The sequence below is a fragment of the Ictidomys tridecemlineatus genome, chromosome 6, assembly GCF_052094955.1.
Source record: "Ictidomys tridecemlineatus isolate mIctTri1 chromosome 6, mIctTri1.hap1, whole genome shotgun sequence".
Classification (NCBI taxonomy): Eukaryota; Metazoa; Chordata; class Mammalia; order Rodentia; family Sciuridae; genus Ictidomys; species Ictidomys tridecemlineatus.
The window spans coordinates 123,636,533-123,649,387 of NC_135482.1; the positions used below are offsets into that span (position 1 = coordinate 123,636,533).

Sequence of the window (12,855 nt, forward strand, 5' to 3'; positions counted from 1 at the left end):
AAGGTGAGGGGAAGGAGTTCAACACCTCCTCCCTTTCGCTAGATCCTTTAAGTTCCAGGATTTCCCAAAATGCGTCTCTCCCTGCTCACTGGAACAAGGTTGACCATTGTCTCTAAACTCAGCTGTGGCACTGTATAGCTGCTGCTGAGATCAGGACCATTGAATTTGGAAAAAGGGGTCCATGATGATGGCCAGAAGCTCCAGCATGGTCAACAGGAAGGAAGCAGGGAGAAGTCTTTGAAGCTTTCAAAGACAGTCTTCAGAGGCTTCAGTATCAGTGAAGAGAATCCCAAGACCTTTCCAAGGGAAATGTGAATAGAGATGCATGCTAAGTACTTCTGTGCTGGGAAAAGTGCTAAAAACTTGTCATTTCTCACCCTGCCTTGAAAAACCAGCCTCTATCTCAGAGCAAAGCCTGTCCAAGGAAGGGACATGACCTTTGTCTTAGGAAAAACCCATAGAGCACTCCTAGGCACATTCCCACCCTGCTAAGTTGTTTATCTACAAATAACAGGAAAGATCTGCTGCACCAGGTGTCCCTGACTCAGTCAGGCTAGGTAGGGATCCATAGCAACCCCCTAGCAACCACCAATCAGCATGAGACAGGGAAATACCTGGGATGCCAGATAACCCTCCCAGTGGTTTATGGTGGTTGATAACATGTTGGGAAACCATGTAGTTCAGCACGTACACCCCTCTTGGCTCAAACCAATCAGTTCAAATGAATACCCCTTTGGTACTGACCAATCACCCCTACCCAACTTGTTCCCGCCAATGAATGTGCTAATCATATTTTAGAGTTGTTATTTGATTTTCCCGCGATGTGTGATGATTTGCTAAGAGATGCTATAATGTAAGTGAAGTCCCTGCCTTCTCCAAAGAATGATAAAACTGCTGCAAACCCTGGGCCTCTCAGCATCACCACTTGCTGTGTGTGTGCACGCGGAGGACCGAGCTAGCTTGCAATAAACACCTCTTTGCTGCTTACATCGATCTTGGGTCTCTGGTGGTCTTTGGGGGGTCCCGAATTCGAGCATAACAGCCTGTGTTCTGAAGATGACACTAGGGGTGTGGGAGAAAGTTCTGGAAGAATTCAGCACAAAAGTTGGCTTGGGACAAGGATTTTATTTCTTTATTTATTTAAAAAACCTTGTCACCACTACATGTGTTAAGTTGTAAGGGTCCAGTGAAGCGTCGGAGGAAGAGACCAGAAGAGACTGGCTTCATGCAATAAGCAGGAGGGAGTTTATTTAGGATCCAATTCAGCGCGCTGAGGCTCAAGGCTCACTCAGGAAGGGAGAGCGGCCCAGAGCCCCGAGCAGAGGTCAAGCAGAACTTAAGTACACTTTTTGGGAAGGGGGGGGGGCTTTGCATACATCAGAACAAATCATCATGAGGCACGGGAAAATTGAACAAGAACTCTGAGACATGATTAGTACATTCATTGGCAGGAACAGGCTGGGCAGAGGTGATTGGTCACTTCTAAGCGGGGTACACATTCAAACTGATTGGTTTTAGGGCCTAAAGGACTATGTGACAAACTACACAGAGTCCCAGGTTATTAGACAACCAGGGAGTCAGTGGAAATATTTACTGGGCAGTTCAGGTATTGTCCTAACAGCTACAGGAATTTCAGGTTTTAGAGGTAGCAGAGGAATTTTAACAATACCTGGTCCTTTACTTTTTAACTCAGGCCTTGCAGCTTAGAAACTTTACAATGCCCGGTCTTTTACACTTTAACTCAGGCTTTGCAGTTTAGAAACAGCTTAGAAATTTTACCCTTACAAAGTGATCTCTGAGGGATTGTGTGTAAATAGAGATATTGGTGAATAACTCATTAAAAAATGATTCTGGGTATGAAAGAATATCATAAAAATAGAAGGGAGACCAGTAGAACAGGGTAAGTGTCCAGGGGGAAGGAGGAGGAGGGAAAAGGAAGGTTCTGGGGAATTAAACTGACAACATTAGTCATTGTGTGCAAGTATAAATATGTAACAACAGATCCCAGTATGTAAATTATAATGCACCAGTAAATAAATGGGAAAAAGAAAGAGAAAAAAATGTTTAAATTACAGGGAAATAATGTACTTACTAAGAAATTTTAAGGACAGGCCTAGGAGATGAAAGTTGATATCTCAAGAATATTCTGGCAGAAAAGAAAACAGGCTCTGAATGATGAAGATCCTGCTCAGCATGTAGCCTTCCTGCCCATTAAACCCCTGCTCTTCCTTTCCTTCCTTTTAAAAGCCCTTTGTGGCTGTGAATATTGGTGTCCACTTATGATTTCAGCTACTCAAGAGGCTGAAATAGGAGGATTACATGTTCTAAGTGAGCCTGAGTAATTTAGTGAGACCTTGTCTCAAAATAAAACATTTAAAAAATGCTTAGGGCTGCAGCTCAGTGGTAGAACACTTGCCTACCATACGTGAGGCCTTGAGGTCAAATCCTTATAATAATTAATAATAATAAATAGAAAATAAAGAGTACTTTGTATCTATGAGTTCCCTAAAATGGTCTGTGCTGATAATAACCTGCCATTTTCTTTGATTTGCTAATTTTCCAAATTTTTTTCCTTGCCCTAACACCTTCTCTTCAAGTATTGGCTTTCAAGTATCACATCATACCTGAATGTGTCCACCAATATCAAATGCCAAAACAGGCCAAAGTAAACTTGGGGCAGGAGGTGGGAGGATTTGGTTGGAAGGAATCAACAAGGGGGCTTCTGGAGTATAGGGTTCTGTTTCCTGAAATACATGCCAGTTACATGTGTTCAATTTGTGAAAAATCATCAGTTTGTATACTTATATCATGTATATGCTCTTCTGTGTGTGTTATGCTTCAACTGAAAATTTTTTAAAAAGGCATAAATGGGACTGGGAGTGTGTATCAGTGGCAGAGCTGTTGAGAGTCACTGCCGGTCGAAGCCTGGCATTTGCTAGAGGGAATGTTTGAAAGGTGATGCCAGTGAACCATTGAGATGATTATTTGAGTTAAGCTATATATAATTGCTGTGATGTTGGATTGATTGTATTGTATATTTGACCTTTACTGTCGGGCAATGGGGGCCGCTCTTGCTGCCTCGGGTGCTCACTACTTTGGAGTTCTCGTGCTACTTTGGAGTTCTCAAGGGGATTCCTGGAGAGTTCCAATTGGATGGGGAAGTGCCGGAGGAGGGATTTCCGGTGTGTGTGGGGGTTCTGGAAGGGCCGCATGGGTGGCGGTGTCGGAAAAGCGCGCGTGCAGTGCCAGTGAGAGTTGAAATAAAGTAGTTGCTGTTTGAACCTACATGGCTTTGTGGCGGCTCAGTTATTCGTGCCCAGCCAGACTGCAGCACAGAGCACTTGCCTAGGATGCATGAGAATGAGAACCTGGGTTTCTTTTTTCTTTTTATCTTTTCTTTTCTTTTCTTTCTTTTTTCTTTTTATCTTTTCTTTCTTTCTTTCTTTTTTTTTTAAGGACTGGGCTTGATCCCCAGCATCCTAACAGAAAATTATAACAGAAAATTATAACAGGAACTTAACATGACTGCTTTTGCTAAAAAGCACTGACTCTTTGCTTCAGCCTGCAAATGCTCAATGGGTACCTTAAAGCAGGATAAGACTTGACATCCCTATCTTCATTTTGTATGTATCCCTTATTGCCTTAAACTTTGGGTTAGATTCCTGATCAGCTTAGCACATAGACATGTTAATCACTTAAGGAGTGTTCATCCAAAATTGGTACTCTATCCCTTCAATGCTGAAGACACCAAGACTAACTAAGGTATTTTCAAGATTTGGAGGGCTATTCAACTGTCAGCTTTGACAATGTCTTGTTTCAGACCCCCTAGAAGTCTCCAATCATTGCCCTATATCTTCTAAAACAGCTAAGTCTTGAAGGCAGATTATCCAAAGATGATACCTCCTTCCCTAACCCCCTCAACACAAACACACACCAAATAGGAGCATATTTCTCACCCCCATCCCAATTCTTTCTCTATTTAACCCTAAAGCTCATGTCATTACCCCCAAAGACAGGGCTGAAAAGCTTTCTTTCATTTATCTTCCCCAATATGACTATATTCATTTCCTGGTTTTCACTAGTACTCTTTCTTTTTGTTTCCTTGGTAAGAAATCAGACTTGATTTGTTGGGATTCCCTGGGTTAGATTGCTGGCCTACTATTCCAGTAACATGGGTGGCCATGCCTTACTGAGTCTTTAAACTGTGGGTGGATCTGATACTGTCTCCAGGTAGATAATGTCAGAACCTAATTGAATTAGGGGACATCTGGCAGGCACCAGCATTGCTTGCTTGGTAGGGAGGGAAGGACCTCCCACATTTGGTATCACAGCAAGAAACGGAGAGTTTGGTTTAAATTCCTTATCTTTAAAGTACTCTAGCTGGATGGCCAGCCAGAATGAAATCCTGCCAGTTGACACAGGACAATTAGCTATTTCAAACTCCAACACCAACTTCAGGAATGTTTCAGAACTGAGACTTTTCACTGTTCTGGCATGTTGAGCAAATACTTGGCAGATACACATTGGTATGAGCAAATCAGTTGTTCACAGCTATTGGGTCAACATCTATTTAATGGTCAGGCCCTTGCTGTAGCTATTGTGAGAAAACATAACATCATCTTGCTTCCACCCATATCTGGCAAGACAGGAGCAGTTTTTTCTTTTTCTTTTGCAGTGATGGGGATCAAACTCAGGACCTTGTGTATGCTAGGCATATATATTAACCCTGAGCTATACTTCCAGCCCCTGAAGCAGTTTTTTCTTAGTTTGTTTTTCTTTATGACTATAATAACTATACATAAAATAGGGACATCTTCTCCTTCATTGGTTTTATATCTTCCTTCGTTAGGCAGTCTCTTTAACTCTCTGGATTTTATGTGTTGAAAGGAAAGTTTCCACTGGGCTTGGTGGCGCATGCCTATAATCCCAGTGGCTTGGAAGGCTGAGACAGACAGGAGGATCCTGAGTTCAAAGCCAGCCTCAGCAACTTAGTGAGGCTCTAAGCAACTCAGTGAGACCCTGTCTCTAAATAAAATACAAAAAAGGGCTGGGGATGTGCCCCGTGATTGAGCACCCCTTGGTTCAATCACCAGTACCAAAAAATAAAATTAAATTTAAAAAAAGAAAGGAAAGTTTCCAAATATAAGCAAAAACTGTTTGCTTTTTCTTTTTAAAATTAATACTTATATTTAGATTACTATAAACAAAACTTTAAAAAAGGTTATTAGTGATGGCCCAGGAAATTAGATTTGGTTATAATCAGGATATTAGAGGTCATGAAAGTGAAGGCAGGACTTAAAGTGAAAAGAAAATCTTGAACCACATATGAGGGGCAAGTCCTGAGTATTTGGTGAATGGCAGCAATGAGGCTAGCCAAAAAAATTTCAGATGAACTGGTGTTTTACATAGAGGGAGACAAGTATGGCCTAGAATGGAAGAAGGTGGAAAGTAACCTTCTTCCTTTCATAAAATATAACTCAAAATAAATCATAGCTTGGCATGATGGCACTGCCTATAATTCTAGCTACTCTGGAGGCTGAGACAGGGGAGGATTTTGAGGCAAAAGAATCAAAAGTTCAAGGCCAGCCTGGACAATTTATTGAGACCCTGTTTCAAAATAAAACATTAAAAGGTCAGAGATATAGTTCAGTGGTAAAGCACCCCTGTGTTTAAACTCAAGTACCATAAGATAAGGTAAAATAAAATTTAAAAAATGCAAACCAGAAAACTTCTAGAAAATAGCAGAAATCTAGATGATCTTGGAGTTGGCAATGGGTTTTTAGGATGCAACACCAAAAAGAAAATCATCCATGGAAAAATTGCTTGAGACACAAGTTCAAGATCAGCCTGAGCAAAATAGTGAAGTCCTAAGCAACTTGACGAGACCCTGTCTCAAAATAAAAAATAAAAAGGGCTGAGGATGTGGCTTGGTGGTTAAGTGCCCCTTGGTTCAATCCCTGGTTACTCCTGAACACCGCCCCCCCAAAAAAATCCAAACCAAATCAAACAAAAAACATCTTTCATCACCTTAAAACATTGAAACAAATACAATTCTAACATTGTAATTTTCATTTTATTATTGCTTGTTAGTTGGTTAAAATGATCAATTTTGCTTCCATTTACTTAAAAGGGATTGATTGCTATACTGAATAAAGTCATAATTAAATGTCCTAACAGGTACCTGTTAATATTTGATTATTTTTGACATAGAAATGTGAGTAAAGTTAAAAAAAAAATACAATTTCATTGGATTCAGCCTTGACTGTAATAAAGAACTGTGTTAAGAGAAGTGGTAGCTGGTAGTTGAATTCCCAGGAGTTGCTTAGTGGCTGAGTCCCAGTCTTTTCCCAGTTCAAGCCGTTGGCAGATAGATGAATACTGTCCTTCCATTCTTCTGACCCATTCACTTGCTTTTCTTATTTTCTCAAAATCCCAGGGAATATTCCTAGATTAAAAAAATAGTAAATGTTTCCATCAATTTCAGAACATAATTACAAGTGAAATATAATGTGGTAATAAATCCTTCACCTTATATCAAACAAAATGATTCTGTCAAAATTTAAGATATTTAATAAAAGCATTTCTCTTTGAGATCTTAGGAGAGTTCTTCTCCCAGTAATGACATGGGGATTTGAGGTAATTCAGTACATTTTCAAATCTACTGCTCCCATCACTCCCCAACTCCCACTGTGTCCTTCAGGAGTTTTTGCTGCCCACTCAAGCTGCTTCTTCTAGCCTCTCTATATTTGTTCTGTTTCATTCTTTTTTTTTTGTACTGAGGATGTATCTCAGTGGTAAAGCACCCCTCAGTTCAAACCCTAGTGCAACAAACAAACAAATGAGCTGGGGATTAGTTTAGTAGTACAGCACATTAGCATACTCAAGGACCTGGGTTCAATCCCAAGCACTTAAAAAAAAAAAAATCATCCGAAGTTGCCAAAGAGCACATAAGTTCCAAAAATTTCCTGTTATATTCAGTTTTCTCAAATCAATGGTAAAATGCAGACATTATGATATTTTTTTTGTTAAAACCATTTTCATTGTTATGAAATGCTCCTCACAGCATTAACTATGATATTCATTTTTTGCAAGGTCTGCTTTTACTAGGATGCCAGAAAAACTTAAATCTGGATCTACAAGAGGCAGGTATTTCCAAACAGCAGTAATAACTCTTATTCCCCCTTTTCAATTTAGTATGGTCTATTTACATAGCCAGGCAGAGTGAGAGCTGGATGATTTCAATCAGAAATTTTAAGACAGTCCACCCCTGCACCACCTCTATCAGGCAAGAAACAAACAAATGTTTCCTGCCAGAGCTGAGAAAGGTATTATGACATTCTGAGTTCTTTAGGAAACCAAACTGGCAAATTTTGTGTGTGTGCTGGCAACTGGACTCAGGGTCTCGCATGTGTTAAGCACACATTCTATGTTAAGCTACATCCCCAGCCCATGGCCTCTAAACTTTTTTTTAATCAGCCATTCCATTAGTAAGAAAATCTTGTTGATATCCTCCCATGTAATGTACTAGTACATTAATGTTAGGTATGTCTGAACTAGAAAAGTAGGAAAAAAGTTTACAATATGCAATAAACAAATATTTTAACTATTTACAATAGTTTTATTTATTAAAGTGCCAATAAAACATCTTGCTTTCACAATATGATATAGTAAAGCATAATGTGATGGAATACATTTCATCAATTTTGAAAATTGATATTACAATTCAAAAGTTGGTTCAGAGTTGGCTATGATGGTGTGTGTGCCTGTGGTCCCAAGCTACTCAGGAGACTGAGGTAGTAGGATCTCTTGAGCCTGGGAGTACAAGATTAGCCCGGGCAGAGCTGGGGTTGTGGCTCACTGGTAAAGTGCTTGCCTCTTATGTGCAAGGCACTGGGTCGATTCTTAGCACTACATATAAATAAATGAATAAAGTAAACATTCATCAACAACTAAAAAAAATATATATATATATATATACACACACACACATACATACATCATACATAAAGATTGGCCTGGGCATACAGCAAAATCCTCAACTAAAAAAAAAAAGTTCAAGTTATTAACTAATATCTGTCAATTGTTGGAAAAGACCTAAATAGAAGAACCAACTGGACCTGGTTCCAACAATCATTTATGATATTCCAAAGGCATACAGGATCAACATACTAAGTTAAGAGTACCAAATCAGAATCCAGAAGATCTGAGTTCCAGTTTAAGCTATACTCTCTGAGACTTTTTCCTGTGCAGCCTAAGGCAAAATACCATGTCAGCCCTGCCTACCACAGGAACTTGTGGGCAAGCTGTCACCTGTGAACAAATTCTCTTTATACTTACAAAGTAGTACATACATATAAGATAATTCCATGTAGTTTTTTGTAAGGTTTATCTAAAAAATGGTTGAAAATACAAGTGAGTTGCTTATTACTATAGTAAAAACCATCAGTGTTTATAGTTTGGATCTTAAATATCCCCCAAAACTCATGTGAAGGAATGATCCCCTATGCAGCAATGTTCAAAGGTACAGCCTTTGACAGGTGACTAGATCATGAGAGCTCTGACTTTATGAATGGATTGACCCATTTATGGATTCGTTACCTAATGGGACATTAGGAAGTCATAGAAACAAGGAGGTGGGGCCTAGTTGGAGAAAGTACCTAACCAGGGATATGCCCTTAAAGGGAATATGTTGTACCTGGCTACTTCCTCTGTGTCCTGGCCACCATGAGGTGAGTATCTTTGTTCTACTACATGTTCCCTGCCATGGTGCTCTGCTTCAGCACAGGCCCCAGAAACAAAAGAGTCAAGTGATCATGGACTGAAACCTCTGAACTCATAAGCCAAAGTACATCTTTCCTCCCTTAAGTTGAATTTTTCAGTTATATGTCACAGTGACAGAAAGCTGACTAACACACACCTGGAAATGGAAGGATCATCCAGCTTCATCAGAGATTTGAAAACTATTCCCTCTTGTTCCAACCTGGTGCGAAGAAACTGTAGTACCAGCAATGTGGCAATCAGGTCCAGGAGATATTCTCTTCCTTTTATACCTGAAAGCAAAACACTTTTTTATTCCTATTGGATACTCTGTTACTTAAATTATGCCTATTTAATTTAAAAAGTTCCATTAGAGGATTATACTACTATTCAACCATAGTATATTAGCAGATTATAAAACTCTTTAATGCTCTTCAAGGTCTTTAATTAGCCTAATATTTAAATAAAAAATGAGGACAATTAGAATCTGTCCTATCATATTGTCCTAATGGTTATTAACCAATTATACCTATGTATCAAATTATTTATAGGGATCAGTAACTATAGCTAATTAGTATAATATATTCAAATCAAGATATTTTACTATATAATGAATCATCAAAATTTAAAATAAATGTTTACATATGTTAAACTCAAAAATTAACATTCATTCATTAAAAATTTTTTTGTACTTACAGATGGAAAGCATGCCTTTATTTTATTAGTTTATTTTTATGTGGTGCTAAGGATCGAACCCAGTGCCTCACACGCTAGGCAAGCGGTCCTCCACTGAGCCAAAACTCCAGCTTTGGTTCATTTATTTTTTATTTACATATTTATTTATTTTGCAGTACTAAGGATTGAGCCCATAGCCTTATACATACTAGGCAAGCCATATCCTCATCCCTTTCATATGTGTTTTTTAAAAATGCAAGTGTTCACTGGGGGCAGTGGTGTACACCTGTAATCTCAGTGACTCAGGAGGCTGAGGCAGGAGGATCACAAGTTTGAGGCTGGCCTCAGCAATTTAGTGAGGCCCTCAGTAACTTAGTGAGACCCTGTCTCAAAATGAAAAATAAAAAGGCTTGGGGATGAAGCTCAGTGGTAAAATACCCCTTGGGTTCAATCCCAGTACAAAAGAAAAAAAAGTAGTGTGTGTTAGCTAGGTGCAATACTGCATGCCTACATCCTCAGCAACTTAGAAGGCTGAGGTAGGAGGACTACAAATTCAAGGTCAGCCTGGGAAACTTAGCAATACTTGTTTCAGAAATAAATACATATGGGGCTAGGGATGTGGCTCAAGCGGTAGCTCGCTCGCCTGGCATGTGTGTGGCCTGGGTTCGATCCTCAGCACCACATACAAAGAAAGATGTTGTGTCTGCCGAAAACTAAAAAATAAATAAATAAATATTTAAAAAAATTTTAAAAATTAAAAAAATAAATAAATACATACAAAGGGCTGGGGATGTAGATGGTAGAGCACCCTTGGATTTTCAATCCCTAGTAGGAAAGAAAGAAATGAAGGAAAGTAAAAAAGGGAGGGAAAGAAGGAGGGAAAGAACAAAAAAACTATGGTCAAAAGCTGTCTCTGGGGCCTGGGTTTGTGGCCCAGTGGTAGCACAGTCATCTGGCACGTGTGGGGCACTGGATTTGATCGATCCTCAGCACCACATAAACATAAATTAAAAAATAAAGGTATTGTGCCCATCTACGACTAAAAAAAAAATATTTAAAAAAAAGCTGTCTCTGTTGGGTGGGGTGGCACACGCCTATAATCTTAGCAGCTGGAGAGGCTGAGACAGGAGGATCTGGAGTTCAAAGTCAGCCTCAGGGGCTGGGGATGTGGCTCAAGCGGTAGCGTGCTCGCCTGGCATGCATGGGGCCCGGGTTGGATCCTCAGCACCACATACCAACAAAGATGTTGTGTCCGCCAAATACTAAAAAATAAATATTAAAATTCTCTCTCTCTCACTCTCTTTAAAAAAAAAAAAAAAAGTCAGCCTCATCAATTTAGAGAGGCCCTGGGCAGCTCAGTGAGACCCTGTCTCTAAATAAAATATGAAAAAAGGCTGGGGATGTTGCTCAGTGGTTAAGCACCCCTGGGTGTCTCTCTGTCATATTTTAAGTTTGGCCTGGTTTCTCTATACATAATGAATTATAACCTAATGATATAATCTACTCTTGCAACAAGTACCTAGGTCTAAGCCAATCACAAGTTATCAATTGTTCAAACTATGTTCAAATTAGGCAGATGGGAGCTAATCCAACTGGGCTATCTCTATCTACAAAAATAGATTTATTTTTATTTTGTCATTTATTTTTCTTTTGGTACCAGGGATTGAACTCGGGGGGCGCTTAACCACTGAGCAACATCCCTATCCTTTTTATTTTTATTTTTAGACAGAGTCTCCCTAAGTTGCATAGGGCCTCACTGAATTGCTGAGGCTGGCTTTAAACTTGGGATTCTTCTGCCTCAGCCTCCCAGGCTGCTTTGATTACAGGTGTGTGCCACTGTGACTGGCATAATTTTGTCTTTTAACACAAGTCATGTCTTTGCAATGACTTTATATAAAAAATGACTTTGGGCCAGGCATGGTGGCCCACACCTGTAACCCCAGCAGCTCAGGAGGCTGAGACAGGAGGATATAGAGTTCAAAGCCAGTCTCAGCAAAAGTGAAGCACTAAGCAACTCAGTGAGACCCCGTCTCTAAATAAAATACAAAATAGGGCTGGGGATGTGGCTCAGTGGTTGAATGCCCCTGAGTTCAATCCCTGGTACACATCCCCAGATGACTTTGGGGTTGGAGGGCATAGCTCAGAAGTGTAGCATGCTTCCCTAGTATGTGAGGCCCCAGTTTAATCCCTAGCATTGCAAAAGCAAACAAAAGAATTTTGAAATATCCTTTCTCTGGGTGGGTGTCTGGGAAGTATTGGGGACTGAACCCTGGGGTGCGTTACCTCTGAGCCACATTCCTAATTCTTTTTAATTTCTTGAGACATAGTCTTTTTTTTTTAAGAGAGAGAATTTTTTAATATTTATTTTTCAGTTATCAACATCTTTGTTTGTATGTGGTGCTGAGAATCGAACCTGGGCTGCACGCATGCCAGGCGAGCGCACTACCGCTTGAGCCACATCCCCAGCCCTTGAGACATAGTCTTGCTAAATTGCTGGGATTATAGGTGTTTGCCACTACACTTGGCAGAATATTCCCATTTTTTGAATCATACATTTCACAAAACTAATTTTATGTAATCTTTCCATATCTGTTATCATCAAAGCTACAGCAAGTGATCTAATAGTTTCCCAGGTAAATCATTTTTATTTCCATCTAAGATTTTTGTATCATTGCAACATAGCCACTTGATGTTTTTCTTTTCTTTCTTTTCCCTCTTTCTTCCCCCTCCCTCCCTCCCTCCCTCTTCCCTCTCTCCGTCCTTTCCTTCCTTCCTTTTTGGAGATTGAACCCAAGGGCACCCTATCACTGAGCTCCTGGGGATTGAAACCAGGAGCACGATACCTCTGAGTTACATCTCTAGCCCTTTTTGAGACAGGGTCTCACTGTGTTGTCCTCGATAACCTCAAATTTGTGATCATGTGATTGTACTGCCTTAACCTTCCAAGTATCTGGGAATAAAGGTATGAGCCACCATACCCACCTATAAGACTATTTAAAAAAAAAATTAAGTTATCCTTTTTAGAGATATTTAAAAATAGTAACTTTGTTTTTTACCCTTAACCCAACGCTAGTAATAACAGCAAACATTTAATATTTTATTTTTTGTTTCTATTTTTATTTGTTATAATATACACATACACTCACACAATAGAACAGTATAATTTGATCAGTTTCATTCCTAGTCCTTCCCCTTTCCCTCCCCTTCCTCCCCCTGTTCCCCTTCTTCTCTTCTAAGTCTCCCTTCTATTTTTAAAAAAATTTTTTCCAATCAGTTACACATGGCAGTAGAATGCATCTCGACACATTGTTTAATGAATATTTTTAAAGAGTCAGGTACTTTCTTATTTAACATCACATAATCCAACAACTCTGAAAGATCGATTTTAAGAATCACCATCTAAATTTCTGTTCTTTAAAAGAA

At 39.5% G+C, this 12,855-nt stretch overlaps 1 protein-coding gene and 1 long non-coding RNA gene across 5 annotated transcripts in view; one reads left to right on the forward strand and one right to left on the reverse strand.

The window, feature by feature from the left end:
• The window catches only part of LOC144365020 (uncharacterized), a 113,258-nt gene that overhangs the window by 17,932 nt on the left and 82,471 nt on the right, over positions 1-12,855 (forward strand). The window lies entirely within an intron of this gene.
• Positions 6,052-12,855, reverse strand: part of Parp4 (poly(ADP-ribose) polymerase family member 4) — an 89,569-nt gene continuing 82,765 nt past the window's right edge. For 2 of the 3 annotated variants that reach the window (XM_078015728.1, XM_078015729.1), the window contains exons 33-34: positions 8,918-9,050; positions 6,052-6,445 (exon numbers count right to left, since the gene is read on the reverse strand). In XM_078015728.1, the coding sequence (XP_077871854.1) occupies positions 6,253-6,445; positions 8,918-9,050 (326 nt within the window). In that variant the 3' untranslated portion in view covers positions 6,052-6,252. Of the gene's footprint in view, positions 6,446-8,917; positions 9,051-10,210; positions 10,258-12,855 lie in introns of those variants that run through there. The other variant, XM_078015731.1, reaches the window with a different exon arrangement.